The sequence below is a fragment of the Dendropsophus ebraccatus genome, chromosome 7 (genome assembly GCF_027789765.1).
Source record: "Dendropsophus ebraccatus isolate aDenEbr1 chromosome 7, aDenEbr1.pat, whole genome shotgun sequence".
NCBI classification, from domain to species: domain Eukaryota; kingdom Metazoa; phylum Chordata; class Amphibia; order Anura; family Hylidae; genus Dendropsophus; species Dendropsophus ebraccatus.
The window spans coordinates 87908103-87934571 of record NC_091460.1 but is presented as its reverse complement, the minus strand read 5'-3'; the positions used below and the strand labels follow the sequence as shown (position 1 = coordinate 87934571).

The following is a 26469-nucleotide window of genomic DNA, read 5'->3' as shown; positions in this document are numbered from 1 at the left end:
GGGTCCTGTTCGAAGTAGCCAGCTGTCATCTTCTGCTGGATACATGGTATGTCGCGTACCCGGCTCTTTCAGCTGCAACGTCATAACCCGGCTGAACGATTGCTCGCTCAGCCAGTCAGTGACTGTGGTGGTGTTGGCGGGCAATGCCTGCTCATTTTAGGACACCGACTGTTGTGAATAAGCACTAAGAGGCACAAGGAGAGGTGAGTTTACTTATTTGTTATTATCTCATCACCCCCCGACCTGCCTGCCATTTTCAGTTTTTGTGGGACTTCACCTTTAAAACATATTTTTCAATGCAGGAAATATACATGTGCCTTTATCTACATTACTGCTGTCCGTTAAACAAAGGGACCAATCTTACCATCACATAATGTGTTTTATAATATCCTGTTCAGTAATCAAACCAGAAGATCATTATATACTATTCATACATATAAAATGCACAAGAAAACACATGAAAAAAAAAAGTTATAGTGCCAATGTTCTATATCTATTCAAAAAGATTTTGCACAGTTACATATTTATACGTCTGAAAAATACATGCATCTATATCTTTAAAATCTATAAAATCCACACATATTATACATTGCATTTATTATTTTAAGGATTTTCCAGCAGGCAAAAATGAAGAAGCATTGATTTTTATAACAAAAAGAACATATAGTCAAAAAGACCTAAAAATTACGTTTTTAAGTTAAATATTAGAAATGAGTGGACTGTGGACTAACCTGGACATACTGGAAGATCGATAATCTTTATTTAAAGAAATTTGGTGATACTTTTTCTAATTTTTTATTTTACTCTCTTATGGAAATATTCCCCAAATTTTAAATGTAACTATATATTTTTAATGCAGTTTAATTTTATAGGTGAAAGGAAGATAAATAGCTTTTTTAATATATATTAATAATTATGACTATTTTCATATTTCATTTCTCATCCTAAACTACAGTCGCTAAGTTTTCATGTCATATAGACAACTAGCATACCATAGGTTATTCCATAGACAAGCCTATAAAACTTGTCTATGAAATTCTTCCTGTCTATCCCCTATGCACGTGCTCCTATAGGACCCACCCTTCTGTCACAAGGCGCCAGAACTTACCCCCCTCGCCACCCCCTCTGATCTCTAATGCATTTGTCTGCTGTGAATGGCACCGTGAAAATGCACGCTCCTGTGCTGGCTTCCAGGGAAGGAGGGAAGATGCATAAGAGGGATGCTAGGGACATAAAGCAACACCCCTGTAACAGATTATCAAAAGGAAAGCCAGTGTAATAGGCCAAAACACTGACAACAAGAGTACAGAGCATGATAGGGTATGCTGCCAATAACCCAGGATACTTTATAGATGAAGAAACACCCAATAGACACTTGAAAATGAAGAAGGTCAAAACTTTAATAGGAATTCCTATTTTAACAGGAGCTTCACCCAACAGGCCTAAGTGATACCTGGGCCTCACAGGACCAATTGGGGGATTTTGGGGCCTTACCACATTTCTCTCTACTATGTGTATCAATGTTTCACTAATCATGTGACCTCAGTAGACTGACATAGGACCCTTTAAGGTAGGAGGTACAGGTTTGGATAATTGTACTGATATTATTGATTGGCATCTGTTTAAGGAGCCTTCACATAGCTCAATTATCATGCAGGCCGGGCCATACAAATGATCACTGCGCAACAGCTACACATACCCCATTTACACTGGGAAACGTGTGGCCAATAACAATGACTTTAAGTCCTGTATAAAAAAAAATCTAACCAGTTTGCTCTGGTCCTTTTACTTGGGCCACTTATCGGGAAGGAGCGTCACTATGAATGCTCATAAGCAGCCTGCATAAGATGGGCTCTAGTTATTGAGCAGAGTCTGGGAGCCAGCCTACACCTGTGTAATGTTATATCATAATAGGAAATGCATGCTAGGATTGTAGTTTTTCATCATGGCTATCATGGGTATATTTTTTTGGCGGGCAGATAACTAGAGATGAGTGAATTTACAGTAATAATGAAGCAAAGTGCTTTGTTATCTCTGCAATCCGCTCATCCAGCTTTTCCTAGCACCTGGGGAGGAGCTGCACAGAGTGGCAGTCAGTTAAAAGGAAGCCAGCTGATGAGCAGATTGCAGAGATAACAAAATATAAGATAACCCCTTTACAACACTTATATACATCAGTTATCTAAGACATATAACATACAGGTCCTCAGCATTCTTGTCTGTCCTGTTTATATCTTGACTGGCTGTCAGTCCATTGTGAGATATTGGGGATTTTCAGAATGAGGAAGGCACACAGCCAGAAAAAGTTAGTACATAGGAACTCCATAACCTCTATAATTGTAATCATGCTTGCTCCACAGAAGAGACCCAGCTGTCCCCCCACTTCAGCTAAAAAAACAGAGAAAAAAATCTGTTAAAACGGTTCTAATTAGGGCATAGGTATCGCCTTATCTCACAAAATCTGATTGGCAGGGTACAACAACCAACACCTGGCAGCCCCCACTAATCAGCTGTTTGGGCGAGCTGTGGCTTTGGCATATGCACAACAAATGCGGCTAGAAGCAGAGCCATATCTGCTGTAGTTTACCCTAATGGCGCATCAAGGATGTATCTGATTGGCTTCAAGTGTTTATTCCATAGCAAGACAATGACCCCAACCTTGAATAACACTAATGTTTTTCAAAGCATTTTTACTTTTGCACAGTACTGTATATTTACACACACACACACACACACACACACACACACACACACACACACACACACCACACTGTGGTAGAGATATAATAAAGGGTGTAAATATACACTGGTGTAAACTGCCCATAGTGACCAATCACAGTTCAGCTTTCAGGTATGGTAAAATAAAAGCTGAGCTGTGATTGGTTGCATATGGCAGTTTACACCAGTGTATATTTTACACCCTTTGATATCTCTCCCCCTGTTACAGTACAGCATTCTGGGATAGATGGTAAAGCCTAATGAAATGAAATGATGGAAAAAGTGTTGGCTTTTGATTTCTAGTACATGTATGCTGGATACACATGGGAGTCACATAAATGAAGACTTGGAAGGTTTATAGTTTTGTTTTGTTTTTACTTACAAAGAAGTTCACTTGATGTAAAAGCTTTTTGTTGCTTGGTTATTTTGTAATTCAACTCCTGGTATCTAATGTCAATGTAGACCAAATTATTTCTAAAAAAAAAAAAAATAAAAATGGATCAAATGCATCCTCACTGTTAAAACTAAACTGAAATGTTTGTACTTAACCAGATTTCTTCATGAGTGTAGACAAATTATAGATTCCTTTCTGTTTACGTAATTATAAATAAAAGAAAGTCAATTTATTTATCAGGATATCAGAAAAGTTATTGAATGCATTTAAATCTGATCAGGGTCCAAATGTCCACACCGAAATCTTATCATTAGGAACAGCATGTCTCATGTATTTGTTTATTTTTATGTATTTACAGTATTTATCACAGCTTGAATGGGGCTTTTACATAGTGTCCAAGTAAACTCTCTGGGGGGGGGGGGGGGGGGGGTTGGGGTGTTGTCAACTGTTTGCACCTGTGTTTAAGCATAAAAAATACACACCCTGATTTATGTAAAATGTATGCCCATTTTCAAAGGAATTATCCAATGCTACAAAAACATGAACACTTTCTTTTAGAGACAGCACCACTCGTCTCCAGTTCAGGTGTGGTTTACAATTAAGCTCCATTCATTTCAATGGAACTAAGTTACAAAACCACATGATGTTTTTGTAGTGCTGGAAAACCCCTTTCACCCATCCGCCAAAAACTATGTGGGGTCTTCCAAGGTCTTCCAAGAGGGGCAGAGTTTTGCATAGCCATTATACTTATAGTCATGAAGTACAGTATATACAGTCAATGATGGTGGAGATCTATATGAGCTCTTGCATAGATGCATAGATTTCTAAGGCTGCTGCATGCATTGCTCCACAATAATACTGGACTTTTTTTTTGGAGATTATTGCTTCTTAATATATCCAGCTTTGCTGACATGGGTTGGGATTATAAGAAAGAACACTGATCCTAGAACCCTCCCATCAATATGGGTTGATTCATTCAGTTCCCTGTCTCTTCAGTGGGGCTAAGCTGACAAAGCAACATGTATGTGTATATAGTGATAATGCTATACAGTGTGATTTTCAAACCACACGGTATTACACAGTATTAGGGTCCTATTCCACGGGCCGATGGGAGCCCAATCAACGATGGAAACAAGCGCCCATTTGCTAGATCGGCGCTCGTTTACTGGGCCTATTCCACGGCCCGAAAATCGTTTAGCGAGGGCTGCAAGGACATTGTTACCGATGTCCTTGCAGCCCTTGTTTCATACATTACCTGTCCGGGCTGCAGGTCTTCTCCTTCTCCCGGTCCTGTCTGAACTGACAGACCGCTCAGCCAATCACTGGCCGCGGCGGTCCCGGCTAGTGATTGACTGAGCGGTCTGTCAGCTCAGACAGGCCGCTCCAAAGCTGCTGCTGCTGCGTGGGACTGGGAGAAGGAGAAGACCTGTCCTGGACAGGTAATGTATGATGTTTTGAAATCGTTGGTCGCCCGCCGCGCCCGCTATTCCATGTAGCGATGTGCGGGTAACAACAGATGATTTTAGGTATGAATCTAAATGAACGATCAGCCGATGACAACGATCATCGGCTGATCGTTCTTTCTATTCCACAGAAATATATGATAATCGGGCTGATTCGGACGATTATCGCTCCGTGAAATAGGCTCCTTAAACAGAGCTATGGCAGCAGATCGTTAATAGGCTGATCGTTTGTGTTTCAGCCTGGTGAAAGACAATGATCAGCCGAGATCATCCATGTTGGCTGATTGCTGTCTTCTATTACACAAAGCGATTATTGGCCATAACAGATTGTATCGACTGAATATGGCCGATAATTGCTTCATGTGATAGGGCCTTAACAGATGTCTTTTATCTTACGTGTTGAAAAGTAGATCCACCAAGTGTAAAAGGATAAGTACATCACTGAACATATAAATACATTGTTTAACTTTCTTAACCTTTAATTTGGTTAGTTTAAAGAGTTATTGTCATAAACAGTAATGTCCTGGAGAAGACAGACTTGTTATACATACCTGTAGTTGGCAATTAAAATACAGACTTTTTCCATGGACTAAAATCTACTATGTTAGTCTTGTCAAATATGATAGATTGTACCCTGTCTTTATATTAAACATGTTCCATAATTAATAGAAATCTAATTCAATAATTTTGTATGCAGTGTTCCTCATGGTCATTAATACCGGTGTATAAAACACATTTATGAGACCTCCTTAGCGGATGGTCCATTTTCTTATCTAGGGAATAGTTGTACACGGAACTCTTTCCTCAGGTAACACATTCAAAATCAATAGAGTGTTCATTAGAAAATGGCGGCTGATGGTTGTCGCTTACTGTATGTGATTTATGTTGCTTAAGTACTTAGTGATAGAACAATGTTTTATGCATTAAGATGTTTGACTATGAGCCTTCTGGGCTTCCTCTGTTTGCACATAATAAAACCCCAGCTTGAAAATATCTAAGGTCTTTGATGAGCTCAGATATTTATTTGTGATCAATAAGGGAGCTTGAATAAATATCATTATAAAGGTGACAACAGAAGAACTTTAATTCAGACTGGTGACATTCACATTTACCTCATGTACGAAGCATTTTTGTTAAGTTTAGTGGAGAGATAATCTGCAGCTTTGTTACTTGGAAACGTCGAATATGAGAGTGAAGCAGGATAGTCTGTCTCTTGACAAGGAACTGGACATGCGGAATGGTACGTTCCTATACTACAAAGTTCATCCTTCTCAATTCGCTCTGCAGACAAAGAAACACCAGATCCGGTAACTTTTACATTTTAAAGGATTTGTCTTAAATATTACATTTCCCTGTTAGATCATGCAAAGAACACATTATGAGTTAAGTTGAAATACTGAATTAAAGAAGCACTCCTACAATTTTTTTATTACTCATTATGCAGCTAGTTAGCCGATATTAGTTTACAACAAGCTAGTATTACCTCATTTAGTTGATTTATTTTCTACCTGAGGTGGATAGGAGAAACAGATCGCTGATCTCAGGGAGACCAGCCAAACGACAACACTGCCGGCTGCTAGTGAAAGCGCTCAATGCAGTGAAGTCCTAGGTGCATTGCCCCTGGGAAACATGAATATGCAAAAGAAGAGCCCGTGGAGCCTCATCAAAGAGTCTCAAAACACAGGACTAGCCAGATATCCCTCCCGGAAGGACCCAGCCGAGGGATGGCTCCTGTAAGGAATCCACCAAAACCACCATATTAAGTGGCCCTATAAGTCAATGTAATGACAAGGGAAAAACCAAGGCCAGATAACCATCCACATACAGCTGTTTCGGGGCGTTGCCCCTCATCAGTGTGGAGCAGGATTCTGGCTAGGTGGGAGCAATGCCTAGTAGAGCCATAAAAGAAACAGATCGCTGATCTCAGGGAGACCAGTCAAACGACAACACTGCCGGCTGCTAGTGAAAGCGCTCAATGCAGTGAAGTCCTAGGTGCATTGCCCCCTGGGAAAGATGAATATGCAAAAAAAGAGCTCAGGGAGCCACATCACAGAGTCTCAAAACACAGGACTAGCCAGATATTCCTCCGGGAAGGACCCAGCCAAGGGGTGGATCCTGTTAGGAAACCACCAAAACCACCATATTAAGTGGCCCTATAAGTCAATGTAATGACAAGGGAAAAACCAAGGCCAGGTAACATCCACATACAGCTGTTTCAGGGTGTTGCCCCTCATCAGTGTGTAGCAGGATTCTGGCTAGGTGGCTCTTCTTTTGCATATTAAGGTTTCCCAGGGGGCAATGCACCTAGGACTTCACTGCATTGAGCACTTTCACTAGCAGCCGGCAGTGTTGTCGTTTGGCTGGTCTCCCTGAGATCAGCGATCTGTTTCTCTTATGGCTCTACTAGGCATTGCTCCCACCTAGCCAGAATCCTGCTCCACGCTGATGAGGGACAACACCACGAAACAGCTGTGGATGGTTACCTGGTCTTGGTTTTTCCCTCGTCATTACATTGACTTATAGGGCCACTTAATATGGTGGTTTTGGTGGTTTCCTTACAGGAGCCACCCTTTGGCTGGGTCCTTCCCGGAGGGATATCTGGCTAGTCCTGTGTTTTGAGACTCTTAGGTACACCCCTAAGCTGATGAAGGCCATGCTTGGCCGAAACGCGTCCTTGTACCATATGTTTGCTACACTACAATAAAGAAGCATAATTTACTTAGTGAGTGCCGGGCTCTTCCTAATATCTGCCGTCTGCATAGAAGTAGGAATCAACTCACCACCTTTGCACAAGAGGATTAAGGCAGTAAGGGTCCTATTAGACTAAGGGTGGTATTACACGGGCCGATGGGGGCCCGATAAAACCTGTAAACAAGCAGCGATCTAGATACAGGTTGTCTGAAAAACATGGATAGCCAATGACTATATCCATGTTTTCCACATAGCCTTAGGGCTTTCTCCAACTTCAGCAGCCACCACTAATCAAATGCCGAACGATCGGGTTCGGATGGACTCAAGCATGCTCGAGGTTCGCTCATCTCTAACTGCTACTACATCTGATCCCAGCAAAATAACGAACGATGTGCAATTACACTGAACAATTAGTGAGCGAATGCAGAACTACAGCGAACGAATGTGGAATTACAGCGAACGATTAGCGAACGAATTAGCAATGAGCACTGGCGCAGGAGCACCAAGATGGACAATTATAACTTAATTGTTATGTCCCCATGTCGCAGGTATCACGCATCTCGTGTAATAGGGCCCTAAGATTTACAGTAGGACTTGACATGCTAGGTGGACTGGCTGAGCGGGTAGTTCCTTTGGGGTCAAGACATAACAGAAAGCGGGAGATACAAGAGACCAGCAGGTGACTGTGAGCATTGGCGCAGGAGCACCAAGATGGATAATTATAACTTAATTGTTATGTCCCCACCACCTCCTGCCCTCCCCGTTTTTTTAAGTTTGACTGGACTACCACTTTAAAATGTCATTGCGAAACAACCCCCAAAAAAGTGACATATGCCTTAAACATCTAAATCAAATTTGTACACGTTATATTTAACGAAAGAGTGTTCATTGGATACCAAACTTACTGAATTCAATTTAATGTAGAGTAATTGCCTCTGCCTACCAAGAAAGGGCAAATAAAAGGTAAATTAAAGGCAAATTAGAGATATTCACTAAGGAAGTGCAATGTTTTTTTGTCAGTTGCCTACAAAAGTCCCTTTTCAAAAGCAACTAATGTAATTTTTTGTTGAGTAATCCAGCTGTCTCTTGTGGAGATCACATGAGTACTGATAAAATGGAAAAAAGCTTAAAATATTTAACCCCTTAAAGGGAACCTGTCACCCCAGCTGCTGGGGCAGAGCCCGCCCAACCCCCTGGTGGAGCCCCGGATACTTACCCTTTCCTGGGAGTCCCGCTCCTGGACCTGGACCCGACGCAGAGAAATTGCCGCCTGAAGCTGTGCCCACGTTATGCTAATCACTAGAGATGAGTCTGGCGTCCATAGAAAATGACTGCTCCAGGGGTAAGTATCTGGGACTCCACAGGGGGTTCAGACTGGCTCTTCCTCAGCAGCCGGGGTAACAGGTCCTCTTAAAGGTCTGAGCCAATTTTTATTTTTGCACTTTCGATTTTTCCTCCTCGTTTTTAAAAGGCCATAGTGCTTGTATTTTTTCACCTACAGACCCACATGGGGGGGAGGGGGCGTGTTACGCAGTTCACCCTATTGTAAAACTGACAGGTTGTACATGTTCCTCAAGTTGTTACGATTACAAAGATATGCGACTTGTATAACATTTATTTTATTTGACAGCTTTTAAATTTTTTTAATCTTTTTAAAAAACAAAATGTTCCTTAGCATTGCTCTATTACATTTCTTATAACGCTGTTATCCTTTGGTCTATGGGGCTGTGTGAGGTGTCTTTTTTTGCGCCATGATCTGTACTTTCCATTAGTTCCTTGTTTGCCTATATACAGTACGGCTTTTTGATCACAACAAAAAATGCACAATTTTGCCCTTTGGAATTTTTTTTGCGCTTACTCCGTTTACCGTGCAAGATCAGGAATGGTATAATTTAAGAGTTCAGGCAATAACGCACACGGAGATACAAGATATGTTTATTTATTTATTTTTATTTATTAAATGGGAAAAGGGGGGTGATTTGGACTTTTAATAGAAATAGAAAAAAACCTTTTTTTTTTTTAAAGAAAACCTGTTACCCCCCGGGCCGGGGTGAAGACCGCTCAACCCCCCGGCTAGATCCCCGGATACTTACTCCATCTCGTCAAGTCCCGTTGCTGGAGCCAGTCCCGGGACGGAGATATCCTCGTCTGAAGAACGGTGCGCACGCTGCTGAGATGAGTCTGACGCCCATATAGAATGTGGGCTCCATTCATTCTCTATGGGCGTCGGACTCATCTCAGCAGCGCGCGTGCCGGGCTTCAGACGGGGATATCTCCGTCCCGGGACTAGCTCCAGGAACGGGACTTGGCGAGTTGGGGTAAGTATCCGGGGTCGCAGAGCGGCCCCTCTCTGAACTCCCCTAACGACGACATGGATTACGTAGGATGTCATGGGTTGTTAAAGGTTTAAAGTAAATCTTTTAGCTGCAAGTCATGGCTGACACTCTAAGCTTAGCTGTTAGGACCAAGAGACATATAGTACCTTTCATATAGATATACTTCCATAACGTGGAAAATTATTTTATTTTCTGGTGCAAGGAGGCTTTCCCAAGCTCCTGAAGTGCTGATGTCTAAAATGCTCCCTCACACCCGCAGTACAGCAGTTACTTACTGTACTTAAGCACATACATGAGCACATACTACTACAGTTACTTACATGAATATCGTTACTTACATGGCACTGACTACTTTTAAGGGTATGTCCACATGTAGCATATACAGATAAAATCTATACAATATGTAGTCATCAAGTTTCTATGTATAAAAGCTGATGCTGTGGATTTGATTCTAAGGATTTCATTACAGATTTTATGCTGTGATTTTTACATGTCCAATGATTGAAAGAAGAATCAAGTAAATATTTAAACTCACCGATTACACACTGCAGATTTTACCTCGAAGCCTTAAACAATTTACATTCACATGTCAAACATTGAGTTTTCCTAGAAAACTATCCAGTAATCTGACTCCCTTTTAGTATAGCACATATTTACACATTTGCTGCGCCATTGCTTTGTCATGTCACCAGAACAAGTACCTATGCTAGTTATGACTAGATCCTCTGTCCATCCAGTGCATGCACATTTACTGTATGAATTCTACGAGTTTACAAATGTACACATTGTAAGTGAATTTTTATACTTACGAATTGTTGGGGATACACAATTATAAAATTGTTGAATATCACATTCTTTCCCAAAACCTATAAAGAAACAAATGTACATCAGGCTTCCTTCATCATACAAAATAATGACGCTTATCACAGAAGTTTAAAGAAACACCATCAGGTGGGCTGTGACCTACACTGACTGTATTGAAGAACAGTAAACATTTTCCTATAATTTTCTTAAGTACTCTGCATTACACGACTTAGTGAATTCCCCTTCTGTCACATCCATATATATATTTTTATTCCAAGAAAAGAGAATGGTGATAAGCTGCTGTACCAAGCAATGAACAGAGGTGCTGTGTCTGGAAGGGCTGCAGATATACGATATAAGGGCTGGTCTCATATCCAAAAACAAATATATAGGCTTCAGGTAGAGAAACAGGGGCGTAATTCTACCAAACTATCTGCCCAGTTTATATAGCTATTTTTGATAGTGATCAGTTGGAGTCCTCTCCAAGAATCACCAAATCTCTTTGATATGTTATAGGTTGAAGAGAGATCTATAACTTTAGTGCTTAGGAAGTTGCTAAAGAGTAGTTCTCAGCTCTGGAGAGTTGGCAGCACCAATTCTAATCTCTGTAGCAGGATAGTAGTAGGGGTCTGGAGACCATGTATTTCTATGCAGTGAAAGTAGATGTCCTTTACTAAAATGTTTATGAACACATTTTGTATATGTTTGCACAGTGAGTGATATTGATGTAAAATACGTATTATTGAATAATGTTTTTAACAGTTTAAAAAAAAAAAGGTTGGCCAGGAAAAAATAATAGCTCTCAGCAGGGTAGCACTCTCGGTGCCCTTACTACAGAAAGAACAGGACCATAGGAAGTTGGTTTATACTAGTGTTACGGTGGAGCTATGTTACTGCAACTTCAGCTCCTGTTGAAGTGAACAGGAGTCGAAGCTGCAGTTATCCGGCACCACCATTACAAGGAGTATGTTCAAAATTCTTCCTGTTTCATGAATAGCTGATTGGCAGGGTGCCGATAGTTGGCACTCTTACCAATCAACAATAATAGCCTATCCTGTGGACAGGCTATCAATTATTTTTTCTTGGACAACCTCTTTAACTTAAAGAGTCACTGTCGTTAATTTTTTTTTTTTTGCAGAAATCAATAGTCCAGGCGATTTTAAGAAACTTTGTAATTGGGTTTTTATTAGGCAAATATGCCATTATCTGCATTTAAAAAGACTTTCCCCAGGTCCCCCCCCCCTCCCCTTTCTGTCATCCACTGCTGAGAATCTGGAAATCTCAATCAGACGGATCCTGTCTGTGCTATGGCGAGGGGAGGGGGAAGGAGAGATGGAGGAGAAATGTCCGCAGCAGAGAGCAGAGAACAAAGGATTACACAATGGGGGAGCTATTCAGAGTGCTATTCAGAGGTCAGATAGGTCAGTGGTGACATAAGAGGAGAGAGCCCGGTGATGTAGCTTTAAATTAACTCTTTGTTGTCCTGTTTTGGTGTCTCATTTCCCTCTCTCCATAGGAAAACAACCAAGACAGGGGAGAGCTTCAAACTGCTTTTTCATGATAAAAATTCATTTTTTGGCTAATAAACCCAACTACAAAGTTTCTTAAAATCGCCTGGACTATTGATTTCTGCAAAAACAAAAATTTGATGACAGTGACACTTTAACACTAAAAGTATCACTGTCACAGACAGCATAAGTTTCGATCGGGACTGGGTGCAGAGAAGAACTTTTTGCTTCAGGAGACAGACTCTATAGCGAGTCTGTTGGACCGTCTTATGCAGCTAGCAGTGATAGGAGAGAGAAGTGCTTTGCTAATCACTTCTGCCACCTCATTCTAGTGACCAGCATGGTTCTAAGCAACCAGACCCTGTGACATGTAACTTTTTCTTTTTTATATGTGACAGTAATACTTTATATTAGAGGAGTCAAAATAGTTTTTAATAAAACTAATACCTGGCAATAGAAAAGGCAAGCATCCACATTCCTTTTTTATATAGGCAGCCTTGCATTCTTGGAGGCATCCGTAAGTGCTGTAGACTTCATGATATTCTAGTGCTAAATCAGGATTACATTCACCCCACGGATATTCCTGAGTAACTGACTGGAATTTGTACAAGATATGAGATCTATTTTAGTGGCTTGAAAGAAGGAGGAGGTCTAAAACAAGCTGAAGCCTGAGGGTATTTTATTGGAAAAAAGAAGACGGCCTGCATTGTCATCATTTTACAGACTGACATACAGTATTACATAACAGTTATTTAAATAACTGATTGGACAAGCCACTATTTGATTTCTGCCATTCTCTTGATGTTCATATGCCCCAATAAGCATATGGAAAGTTGTTGACCTTTCAGGTAAATATGCTACAGGTGTAGTCACCTCCAAAAACATTGGCATAATCAGGGGTTCTGACAAATATGACATGTTTGACCAATAAGCGGCCTACACAAAGAGCTGGAAAAGGGTCAAACCCTTGAATATTTATGAACAGCCATTTTGTTAATCCACATAGAGGAAACTATACAGCTGCACATTGGCACAGTACGGAGTATTTTTACTATATAGTTTTATAATGGCTGCACCAAGGACAGGAAAAAGAAGCAGATACCCTTTGATAAATGATTACTTTAATAAAGCTGCATGAAATTCAAGAACGTGTAGTAGTTTCCTATTTCAGGATATCAGATTAATATGAAAAACATGAATTTATTCATATTAGATAATATGAAATACATAATTCCAAAAGAGAAATGGTAAATGTAATTAATAAACATTTACTTTACATTTCAATACATGCAAAGAACCTGCACTGGTATTAGTCCCAGCAGCCCTCTGCATAATTAAACCTTATAACAGCAAAGAGTATCCTTAAAATATCGGAATAGCTAAGGGTCATTGCTACAAAGCTATGCTAATATCCGGAAGTTGACATTTATTGGCTTTATAGCCTGCTGGTTTTCTGTGCCGTCTGCGACTTCTTTTTTTAAAAAACATAGTACATTATGTATGGAAATCTAATTAGAGAACAGATTTTGCATGTACTTAGAAAACAATCTCGCTGTTAAACGGTCTGCTGGAATCATTCATTTACATAATATAATATAACATCAATGCCTCTAGCTCTTTTATTAAATATGTAAGTACCTTGAAACACCTTATAGAAGTGTGCGCATGCATCCCTGCAGGACAGTGAAGACCCAAACCATCAAATCTGGGAGGAATCTTTGGAGAGTGTATCACAAATGTTATCCCAGCATCCACATATCCCAATGATGGATCATCAGTAAATTCTGACTAGATTAGAAATATTATAAAATAATCATAATCATCACGATGCATGTAAGAAAAAGTATACACCGCATGTTATAATGCACATCCATACATCTCCTGACCAGAGCTTCTATTTAAAGGGGGTACTCTGGCTATTTACATTTTTTGATATAGTGCTGGGGATGCACTCCTATTATTACCCAACCACACTCCCCCCGGGTCCTCCTGCATTGTATTCGGGACCACAATGAACGCTCCCGCTGCTACTTCAGAGATGGACTTATCTCAGAAATAACAACCAATCAGCCAATCACTGACCACTGGGCTGTCCTCCTTTAATCAGTAATTAGCTAAGTGGGCTGTTACTGCCAAGACAAGTCCATCTCGAAAGTAGTCGTGGGATCATTCAGCAGGGGAGCTGCATTAGGACCCTGAAGTAGCATGGTTAGGTAACAATAGCATGTCTATCATGTTATATGCAGCCCCAGCACAATAACATTTTAAATGGCTGAGGTACCTGAGGTAATAACAACATTAACAATGCTTTACATGCATTACAAGTATTGTGTGTAGATAGATGAAAATAATATAAACATATTGTGAATGTAATAAATAAAAAATATTGTCCATGTAATGCATAGTAAAAAAAAAATATATATGAAAAAGTATTAAAAATAAGGGGACTAAGGCGAATTCAATGTATGTTTGATTTCCATTACTTAAATGATTTCAGTACCTGTTTTATATCAAATAGTACACTTAATCCTCTTCCAGAAGTACTGACCCTTTTTTTAGATATAGACGAATTATAATTGAAAGTGTAACAATTTCCATATTCTGTGAAAATATGTTCAAAGTCCTTTAAAATATATAAAAAAAGCAAAGTAAGGATATTGTCTAATACATTCTTTGCTCTTAATCAAAGCTTACATTTTTTATTTTAATTTTTTAAATTTTGCTGAATTTTTTTTTTGCAATTGCTCGGACCGTGTAATACCACCCTTAGTTTCTGCAGCCGGGCTGGGTGGCTTCTCCATCCATAGCTGAGTGTAGAGGAGCAGGTAATGTACATGTTACTGTTACTCTTTGGCTATGTTCACACTACATAATTTTTAAGTAAAGAACGGACGCTGATTGCAATGGAATTAGTGTCCGTTCTTTACTGCAGGGGTGGCATTGCACTGAAGTCAATGTAATGCCGCCTGCTGTGTTCACATATTGTCATGTTAACTCCCGTTTTTTAGAACGGGCATTAAAATAATGTACCTGCCTATAATTTCCGGACGCTGTTCAGTGAACATAATTGCTGTTCACACAATGTAATATGCAGTGGCATCCACACATTACATTGAAGTGAATGGCTAATTGATTTGCAAGCATGTCAGACGGTGCCCGCAAATCAATAGTAAAAAAGAACGTTCCTGAAGCCGATACAGAGGTATTGGCTGCAGAAACATCCTGAATGCAGCCCAGCTATGCAACTGACGCTGTTATACATAGTGTAAACATAGCCTTCCACTGCATATCTGCTCTTCTCTTGAGCGCAGTATAGGCTATGTTTACACAATATAAAAAAAGAGAAAAAGATTTAAAAAGATGCTTTTGCCGTGATTAATTTGACTTCAATGGAATAACAGACGTCCAATGCATACAGTGGATAAAATGACAGATACTGTCTGCGCAGAAGAAAAAATAATGCTCATGACCATTATTACACAGTTTTTCTTTTTTCAATGTCTTTTTACTAGTTTTATTTTTAAATTCAATGGCTTTTCAATTTAAGACACAACCAAAGGCAGTTAGTCCACCTAAATTAGAACAATTTACCAGCAGCCAACATTGCACTGATGGGCTGCCAAACAGCAAAATGGCGGACGTCATTTTTTCTTTTCAAAAAGAGAAAGGAAAAAACATTGTGTGAACATAGCCTCACAATTATAGATGATGAAAAGTGATGTGTATCGTCTGCTTTCAGATACTGTGACCAAGCAGGGTGGAGGAACATCATTATAAGGCTGCAGAGAACTCAACATATACTGTATAAGGTGGCCAACCCCTTTTATTTATCTGTTTAAACATACACATTTAGGCTATGTTCACACTGCGTACGAGTCCGGACGCATTTCGGCTGAAACTACAGGCGTGGGAAAAATTGACATGCGTCCGGATGCGTACGAACCGCGAACATATGCCCGCAGTACAGTTATGCTTCCCTAGCTTGATTTGAAGCGATCTGAAACAGGTCATTTACTTGGAAATCTTCGCCCAGCCCCGTAAACCACACAGAACCTTTTGGATCGAAAAATCAAGTTCAATTTGGCTGACATAAGTACTCCGTACAGGACCGCATGGAAATACACGGCCGTGAGTTTAAACATTTCCGTCCTCAAACAATGGTCTTGTTCATTTTTCACGGCACCGTATACGATCCGTCCATAAGCTCATACGTAGTGTGCATTGTACGGGCATATATCGTATACTTTCAAACGAACGCATCAACCTCAAAACTACGTGCGTATATTCGCGGTTCGCACTACGGCCGGAAACATACACAGTGTGAACATAGCCTAACTGTTAATAAAAATGTTATATAGATGGCAGACTGGAACGGCACACATTCACTGCTTCCTTTTTACTGATATCAGTGCAGTGTAATATTTATTACTGAAGACTGCAAAAAGAGTCTTGACCAAGTTACTGGATGACAAAAGATGACAAAAATGGCCGAAAAAACCCTCATAAGCTCAGCAATGGCATTTTTGAGACAACTAGAACAATACCATTGAAGTCTAATATAAATAAAACGCCACAGTTTGCCAAAAAAAGACACACCCTCAGCATGCTGCATTTTGGAAAAACTGCCAGAGAGATTAAAAAACAACAACAAAGAATAGAGAAAAACGCCACACCAAAAATACGCCATGTGTGTCAGGCAGATCTCAAACTTCCATTGACACTGTAATTTCAGGTACAGTGGATGAGCGGGACTAGCGGCCATAATTCAGAAGCAAATATGTAATCATTCACACTTGAACGAAAAAGGTGCAAAACCTCACAGAGGTGCAAAACCTTACACAGGACGGATACACTGCAGAGTTACCATCCAGATTTTCTGGTCAGAAATCTACAGCATTTACAGTAGCAACAATGTGGATACAATTATAAAAAAAAGAGGTTAGCCATGGGGCCTCAATGCTGTTTGCGGTCTGTAATTTGTATGGTTTTATTACATTGTACATATGCATTGTGTCACATGTGTATTGAGGGCTGATCATCAGCTTTGGGATGGTTTCTTTTTTATTACCATGGCAGCCTGGATCATCACTGACAGTGATTGTGTGGATGAATGGTTATACTATTCGTGTTTACCCCCTGTGATACTTACTTAAGGCCCTATTCCACGGAACGATTATCGTCCGTATTCGGCCGACATCAGCTGCTACGGACGATAATCACCCAGTGGAATAGAGTGCAACGATCAGCCGACATCGTTCATGTCGGCTGATCGTTGCAGTCGCTTGTTTTTCAACAGATGCTGCTGTATACTATGGGCTGCCCGGACGATCAGCGATCACCCGGGCAGCCCCCCCGCAGCTCCCCGCCGCCCCTCCCGCGGGGAACGAGGAGCAAATGAGCGCTGAGAGCGCTCGTTTGATCCTCTAGAAGACCTGTGAAATAGGGCCATTACTTGTGATAGAAAGAGTTTGTGGTTTGGGCTCGGTAAGCAGTTAAGGAGGGGTCTCAGGTGGCTAATTTCAGTAATCTTTAGTAAGACCCCTTAGGAGAATAACAGGGTCTAAGAGAAATAGGCCCCTGAGCTAGGCTGACCTTTACAGGGTGCTAACTATGCTGTAGGTATAGAGCATAGTATTTGGGAAACTTTGGTATCTTCCCACTGCCTGGACTTTTTTGCAAATGCATCCAGTAAATTCTTATGAAATTATAAATGAATTATATATGGATATACATGGATGGGTGTCTATATTATAGCTTTTTAGATTGTTTGTTAAAAGGAAGTCTTTTGTGACTTCTTTGATCAAATGCGTTTTTTGCATAGTTTATCCAACTTTCTGTGAAATAAATGAATGAAAAACTGACAAAAAACTGCAGCAAAAAAATCTCTCAGAAATCTGGTGCAATTAACTACTCCAAAGTAAACATTCTTACATGAATTGCATCACATTTATTATGAATTTCAGAAACCTTTCAGAGTTGTTCCTGTTGGGACTGACAAAGGAGAATGTCTTCAGTACTAGACATGTAGCTTCTCTGAAAATGGGACATAACTGCTACAACATTTTAGCATGTGATTCTGCATTGAGGTAGGCCAGCTTACAGTTGGTCTAAACCTAAACTAGAGAAACATACCATGATTACACAAACACTCTGTGTGTGATTCCCCTACCACGCCACCCTTCTTGGAGTGTTTACACAGCTACTTTGGGAAAAATACCATTGCAGATGTTAATGGAGTTTTAAGCCAAAGCCAGGAGTGAATTTAAAAGGAAATATAAAGTTGTTTAATAATAGTTAATTACGGGACAAAGAGATACCAACAAGCTACTTCTTGCATAGGAGTTTTTTCCAATGAGCTTTCCCCACTAGTTGTAGGATCATCAGGGGACATAAAATGGGAAATTGGAAAAAACATAACACACATATTGCTATCTATATAATAGCTATTAAATATTCAGACATTTCTGAATTATAGACCCCAAATGGGTTAACTCATGAATCCTGTGTGACAATATTAGACCTAAAACACGAATCTAAAACCTTAAGGAGCATGTTTTCAAAATTATCTAAAAAACAAACAAAAAAAAAATAGGTTATAAACTGAATTGGTGATATCACTTTTTGTTTTAAAGTTTGTGTCATAATTCAATTTGACATAATGTATACATAATTTACAATTATTGGTTATCTTCGATAAATTAGTAGGTATGTTATTATTTCTATCATTCACTGCTTTCTTATAAAAACATTAAATCAATTTTACCTCTGGGTAGCATGGATTACCAAAAAAATCACACTTTAATAATGTGCTATTATTGATATAAAATCCATGGTTTTTGGTGAAGTCTTTAATGCTAAAATTCTGGTTTAGTTGCAAAAAATCCAATACTTCCTGTAAGTCACCAGAATTTTTCCCAGCATTTGAATAATGAAGAACTGTGGACACAATGTTCCACATGAAAAATGCAACACTTAGATTGTTAACCGCATTTGTTTGGTACCTAGAAATCAAGATACAAGTATTAGTAACTGCCATACATACATTTTGTGCCATAACATTACTCAAATCTTTGACATTAGAAGTAAACCTATTTATTTTCAGGCTATGGTCACACAACTTTATTGAGGCGAAAATATGGTAATTATCAAAATATGGCCATATTTTCACCTAAAAAAAAAATGTTTTGTGTACACAGGGTATGTTCACACAACATAAGAATAAGGGCAAAATACAATTGTATTTTTGAGAAAAATTACAGACATAATTTATAAAATGTGCCCATTGTAGTCAATGGAAACACTGTTTCATGCACAAATAACGTCTGTATTGAATAATGCACATGCCCTTTATTTACAGGTATAATTTTAATGTAGGGCTGTATTTTCACCTTAAAATGATGGGCGTCCAAAAATACAGCCTCAAAAAAACCTTGTGTAAACGTACCTTTAAAGTCAAATATACTGTAATTAATACTTCATGATCCCCTAGCATTACTTTAGGACTATAAATACATGTTAGATCTGTCAAGCTCGCCTGTCCATTAATAATGTCACCTCAGTGACCTCTTCTAATTTTTGTTCTAAATTTGGAAATGTTGGTTTGTATATACTGTCAATTACTTGCATTACAGTACAGTTCTATGGTATTTAATTATACCAATGTACCTTGTCTAGTTAATTCAAATGCAACTACTCATTGCACCACCCATCAAGCTGCTAAAAAGCAACACTTTTGATTAGAATGACTAAATCACAACTAGTCATTTTACATAAGATAGCCCCAAATGTCTAAAAAAAAATCTGATCATTAATCTGTAGAATTGACATTTATGGGAAACTGAGCATTGCTTTGCCTAACTGAGCATACATTTTGCCTAATATGTGCATTTTTCAGGGCCATCTTTACTTTGGCTTGTTTTTTTGTGGACTAGTGTTCAGAATTTTGTGCAATTTCACTCCATTCAATAGGTGGGGTAGAAATCCAAAAAATGTGATCATACATTTCTTGAGCATATGATACATAAGTCCTGTTTAATGTTTAACTTTAAAAATGCAAGTTGGAAAAGTAGAGTGAAAAAGGGCCCAAATGAATTTAATATAAGCTGGAATTTAATATGAACTACAGAGGTTTTAATTAGGGATGGTCCGAACCTGCCGAGGTTTGGGTTCGTACGAACCCGGACTCTCGGCAATGATTCCCGCTGTCTTAAACCTCCATGGAGAGGGTGGATAAAGCGGGAAGACCACCTGAAAAACTGGGTTTTAATTTATGGGTATGAATCTAGTATAAAAAAAAAATCTGACATTTGTATTTGCCCTTAAAAGCATATGGTACCCCGTAAAGCACCATACCATGGCACACAGAGCTCCTGTGGCTTTATATTCTAAGCCTGCATGCCCCCATTTAGCCTCCTACACATGGCTCTGACATGTTTATGAAGTTACTTAGTTAGGCCCCCTTCACACGTCCAGAAAATCTGTCCGGATTTCCTGTCACGAAATCCGGACGGATTTCCGGACTCATAGGCTAACATTAGACACGGACACCCTTCCGGATTTTTCCGGAAGGGTGTCCGTTCCGGAAAATAGGACCGGATTTTTTAGATCCTGTCCTATTTTCGTCCGGAAATCCGGCACGGATGCCCCCATAGAAGTCTATGGGAGCGCCGGAATCACGGGCATTTTCCTGATGTATATCAGGAAAGTGCCCGCGATTCCAGATTGGTAGAGAGCCAGCCCCGCTGAGGCACCCGGACCTCAGCACAGGACTGCCTGAGATCCCCCCACCACCCGCCCTGCACTCTGGCTGGAGCCCGGACCTCACCACGGGACTGGCCGCCGCCCGAACACCCGCAACCCCCCCCCCCCCCGCACTGCACCACACTCTGCCCGGCACTACGGGGATGGCCGGCCAGAGTGCGGTGCAGACCCCCCCCCACGCCATCCCTCCCCCGGGAACTCACCACCGGGCCGCCCACTCTCCATCATCTGACCCCCCCCCCCCGGGAACTCACCACCGGCCCGCCCGCTCTCCATCATCTGACCCTCTCCACCCCCCCGGGAACTCACCACTGGCCCGCCCGCTTGCCATCATCTGACCCTCTCCACCCCCCCGGGAACTCACCACCGGGCCGCCCGCTGCATGCTCCGCACCTCCGACCGCCGGCCGGACCTCTGCACTGCACTCTGTCTGGACCTCACCACAGGGCTGAGATTACCCCTTAGGACTACTACTCCCACCATGCTCTGCTGGCAGGCCATGATGGGAGTTGTAGTTCTGCAGCCTGTGGCCATCCAGGTTGCAGAAGTACAACTCCCACCATGTCCTGCCGACAGGTCATGATGGGAGTTGTACTTCTGCAGCCTGTAGCCATCCAGGTTGCAGAAGTACAACTCCCATCATGGCTCTGCTGGCAGGCCATGATGGGAGTTGTAGTTCTGCAGCCTGTGGCCATCCAGGTTGCAGAACTACAACTCCCAGCATGTCTTGCTGACAGGTTATGATAGGAGTTGTACTTCTGCAGCCTGTGGCCATCCAGGTTGCAGAAGTACAACTCCCACCATGTCCTGCTGACAGGTCATGATGGGAGTTGTACTTCTGCAGCCTGTGGCCATCCAGGTTGCAGAAGTACAACTCCCATCATGGCTCTGCTGGCAGGCCATGATGGGAGTTGTACTTCTGCAGCCTGTGGCCATCCAGGTTGCAGAAGTACAACTCCCATCATGGCTCTGCTGGCAGGCCATGATGGGAGTTGTACTTCTGCAGCCTGTGGCCATCCAGGTACACTAGGGGCTGTGTGGGTACCTGTGATTTATGTTGGCATACTAGACCATATTATCTCATCAGGAAATCCTGAAGGTTTTTTCTGATGGTTTCCTGATGGTAAAAACGGATTACTGTCAGAAAATCCTGATACTTTCCTGATGACATTTGAGGGCTCCTGATCAGGATTTCCTGACAGTAAAAACTGACACGGACGTGTGAATGGGGCCTTACATAGTTAGTACAGTTGAAAAAAGACACATGTCCATCAAGTTCAACCAAGGAGGGAATGGATGAAGGGAAGCAGGAGGGATGATGGGTACATTCTATACGTATGCATTTATATTATTTTGCTCTAAGAACTTGTCTGGTCGGTTTTGAAGCACTCTACTGTTTTTGCTGTGACCAGATCCTGTGGTAGACTGTTCCACAGATTCAATGTTCTCATGGTAAAGAAGGCTTGTCGCCTCCAGAGATTGAACCTTTTTTTTCTCGGAGGCGGAGGAAGTGCCCCCTTGTCTTTCGTGGGGGTTTTACCTTAAACATGTTTTCCCCATATTTCTTGTAGGGGCCATTTATATATTTAAATAAATTTATCATATCTCCCCTTAATCTATTCTCATAACTATGATGATCCATTCCCCCTTTTTTTTCTAGCTCTAGGACATCCTTTCTATGAATCAGGTTCCAAAATTGAACAGCATACTTCAGATGAGGATACTCCAGCCCCTCAAATAGTTTTCCCACAGTGGACGTTAGGCTTACAGGTCTATAGTTACCTGGGAAAGTCCTACAGCCCTTTTTGAATACACTACATTTGCCTTACATCAGTCCAATACCAGTCATCAAAGAATAACTGAGTGAGGAAATTACAGAACTGACTGACAGAAGTGTCTGACAAATCTAGAACTACTCTTTAAAGCATAGTAAGTTCAGTGGTAATAACAAGTGGGTAACACTTATGGTTAGATGGTTGTATAGGAATATTAGGTAGTGTACTACTGTAATACTACCGTAAGTACTATACTGTAATATCAAACTGCATATAAGTTTCAATTCTCTTTATTTCATTTTTTATTTCTCACAGAGGGCTCACACTCTTGTTAAAGGCGATATCATTTATTCATTTGTCTTTTATTTATACCAGCATAGCGCTTCTTTAGGTCTATGTTCACACAACATACTATTCTTGAAAAGAATGGCCGTAGTTTTAATAGAAAACATTGACAGTGCTTTTGAAAAATAGTACGTTGTGTGAACATAGCCCTAAAGGTAACAAGTAATGTGAAATAGAAATCCATGCTTCTGATTATGCAATAGTCATACAACAGTAAATCATTTCTATGATAGTCCAATAAAATATGTGTATTGCCCTAGAAATCTTCCATAAGAAATGTTATATTAATAAGTAAAAAATTTGACATTTACCTGTTTAAGTTACAAAATGTCACAGAAGGAAATTCAATCTTTTCCACATATTGGACAGTTACTGAAGTGGTTGTTGGACAGCTGAAATAATTGATAACTCGCATACAGACCTGTGAAAAGGCTGCCATGACAAAAACCAAGACCACAACACCCCAAAGTACTCTCCGAATTTGCCCACTTATTCCAGTATCATCGCCTTTCACAAGCTTATGCAATCCATGGAAGGAGGTGGAGAGAGCAAAATCATGGGTATATTTCCGACGCTCCTCTACAGATGGAGCTGTATGCTTTCTAACATAGGACTGTATTTTAGACCAGAAGGCTAGAAGAAAAGTAATAATTCATATTATGTTCTACTGATCTACCATGGGTTTTCGTTAGAAGAAATTATAGTATACTGAGATATTATTTAATAACCACCACAAAACACATAACAAAAAGCAATGTATTCCAGCAGGTATAAACTTGATACAGGTATAAATATTGGTGTGATCTACATAGGTGTACAATGCTAACATAGAAACATAGATGATTGCTGGCAGAAAAAAACACTTGGTCCATCTAGTCTGCCCTGTTAGCATTTCCTTTCCATTATCTTAGGATAGATATATGTTTATCCCAGGCATGTTTACATTCTGTTATCGTAGATTTACCAACCACATCTGATGGAAGCTTGTTCCAAGCATCTACTACTCTTTCATTAAAGTAATATTCTCTTTTTTTCTTGTTTCTTTCCCCCAACCTACCTCTGACTGTGTCCCCTTGTTCTTGTGTTCATTTTCACTACACCCTCTTGGTGTAACAGGTAATGTTAAAAGGCAACGATCATCCGACATGCATGATGTCAGCTGATCAATGTCTTTTAGCATGTTAAAAAAACTACCCCGCTTATTACGGTCTGGTGGCTTTCAATCCATGTAATATAAGCGGTGGCAGCAGACTGCCACTATCTCCTATGGACTACCCGGACAATCTGTAGATCAGCCCCCCCCCCCCCCCCCTGCAGCTCCACGTGCCTCCCCGCTCAATGTCAGTGTGTGTAATAGCCGGGACAGCAAGCAGTGAACAAGGACCAAGCAAGCACTGACATGTCGGCACACTTGCTTTTTCCTAATATCGGGCTGTGAAATAGGGCCTTTTGTCTTTCCTGATTTATTCTTTAGACCTTTGTAGCTTGTCTCTGGACACAGTGGCGTAGCTACCATAGAGGCAGGGAAGGCGGTTGCTATGGGGCCCAGGAGGGAGGGGGGGCCCAGGGAAGATAAGAGCCTCCTGTGTCCTTTTGCTTAACTCCTTATGTACTGCAGTGTGTAAGTGACCCAGTGTTCTCTTACATGCTGCAACACAAAAAAGGGTTAATATAAGCTCAAGACAATTAGCTCTCTGATAACCTCTGACCTCTGAGCTCCTCTGACCTCTGAGCTCCTGCAGAAGTCAGGGGTTATCAGTGCAGGAGTAGTGGAAGGAGAGAGCTAATTGTCTCCTGCATTAACCCTTTGTTTGTGTTGCAGCATGTAAGACTGGGTCACTTACACACTGCAGTAAATAAGGGGTTAAGCAAAAGGTAGTCTGCTCCTGAACCTATGTATATAACCACAAGGCTCCTAATAGGCTGTTATAATTATATACAGTGGATGGACAGAACAAGCAAACATAGACTTTCTCCTCTGCCAGTCACTGTTGTGGCTGCATGCAGGATTCTGCCTCTGGCCACAAGAGAATTTTTTTTTGCCACATCACCAAGTATATATATATGGGAGGGGGGCCCCATACAGTTTTTTTCTATAGGGCCCCATGAATCCTAGCTACGCCCCTGTCTGGACACATTATATTTTATCAATTTCTTTCTGTAGGTCAGACCTTCAGAACTGGACACAGTATTCCAGATGTGGCCTCTGTGTGCATCCCTCTTTAGTCATCTAATTTCTGTTGTTACAGTATAAGATCTGGATCCTACCAGATCGTATGTGTGTTAAATTACATCCTAGTTACAGTAGACTGGAGCTGACTTTTTACATGGTTGGGTGACATGGAAGTTATACTTGACCATACCACCATGGGAGCACAGAAATATCCTTGCCTATACATTATTGGCATTTCTGACAAATATCTAAGATATTAATTTGAAAGATGCAAACATGGGTAGACCGCTACTGTAGTTAGAAAACTATTACCCTGGATAATATTTGCAGTATACTGGAAAGATCAAGAATAATAGGCTAGTGTAATTTATAGTAGGATGTGCTGAGATGCTAACAGAGCTATAGTCCTATATCCTGGTAAATTCATATGATATTTGTCTAATACATCATAGACTGGTATAATTATTACAGAAATACAATGTAACAGCAAATAAAATTGTACATAGTGTACAAGTCTACATACCATTTCCATCAGGCACAATAGGTTTGTTTTGTTGATCCATGTTACTGAAAAGAAAATGATGAATCATTGCAAGGTATAAGTGTCGATTTTATGGGAAGTCCAGTGTGGGTGGAGGAGTTATTGCCTCTGCATAACCCAGTTGTTAACGTGCCTGTGTTGCCAAAGTGCATTTCACATACTACTAGCGCAGGCCTAATAACATTAATGTAAGGTCAATAAAAGGAATTAATTTGAAATAGTGTGACTATAAAAATTCAGTACACTATTCTACACTATTGGGCTGGGTTCACACTACGTATATTTCAGTATTGTGGTCCTCATATTGTAACCAAAACCAGGAGTGAATTAAAAACACAGAAAGGATCTGTTCACACAATGTTGAAATTGAGTGGATGGCCGCCATTTAATGGCAAATATTTGCTGTTATTTTAAAACAACGGCTGTTATATTGAAATAATGGCAGTTATTTACTGTTATATGACGGCCATCCGCTCAATTTCAACATTGTGTGGACAGAGCCTTTCTGTGTTTTTAATCCACTCCTGGTTTTGGTTGCAATATGAGGACCACAATACTGACTGAAATATACGTAGTGTGAACCCAGCCTTGTACTGTACTGTATCTAAGCATTGGTGCACAAATCCAGGATTAGCCAACATCCAGGATTAGAAAATATGGTTCTATTTGTAGCCTCTTGAAACAGAAAGATTTGGGATTGTGATTCTGTATGCTGTCTTTTGGTTATGACCTGATCTGTATAAAGAATAAAGAAAACACAGGACTGATCACAGGAAAGATCATTCCGGCTGGTCGGATGATCATCCCGGCCGGATGATATTTATCGCCGCTGAGTTCTGATGCGGGGCATCCGCGCGCCCGCATCAGAACTCCACACTGCACACCGACGCTTGCTCCATAGTGTGCACTGACAGGGTTTTCTGTGGCAGAAAATCGACATGTCAGTTTTCTACGGCACCGC

At 40.6% G+C, this 26469-nt stretch overlaps 1 protein-coding gene across 1 annotated transcript; it reads right to left on the bottom strand.

Moving 5' to 3' along the window:
* Nucleotides 1-2000: 2000 nt before the first annotated feature.
* On the bottom strand, nt 2001-25530 carry ASIC5 (acid sensing ion channel subunit family member 5). The gene is made up of 10 exons (XM_069976182.1): nt 25491-25530; nt 23106-23427; nt 18678-18915; nt 14415-14537; nt 13553-13702; nt 12362-12509; nt 10412-10468; nt 5688-5856; nt 3101-3192; nt 2001-2388 (listed from the first exon to the last, which is right to left on the bottom strand). Exons 1-10 carry the CDS (start codon nt 25528-25530, stop codon nt 2207-2209), a joined length of 1521 nt encoding a protein of 506 aa, XP_069832283.1. The 3' UTR covers nt 2001-2206.
* Nucleotides 25531-26469: the final 939 nt, after the last annotated feature.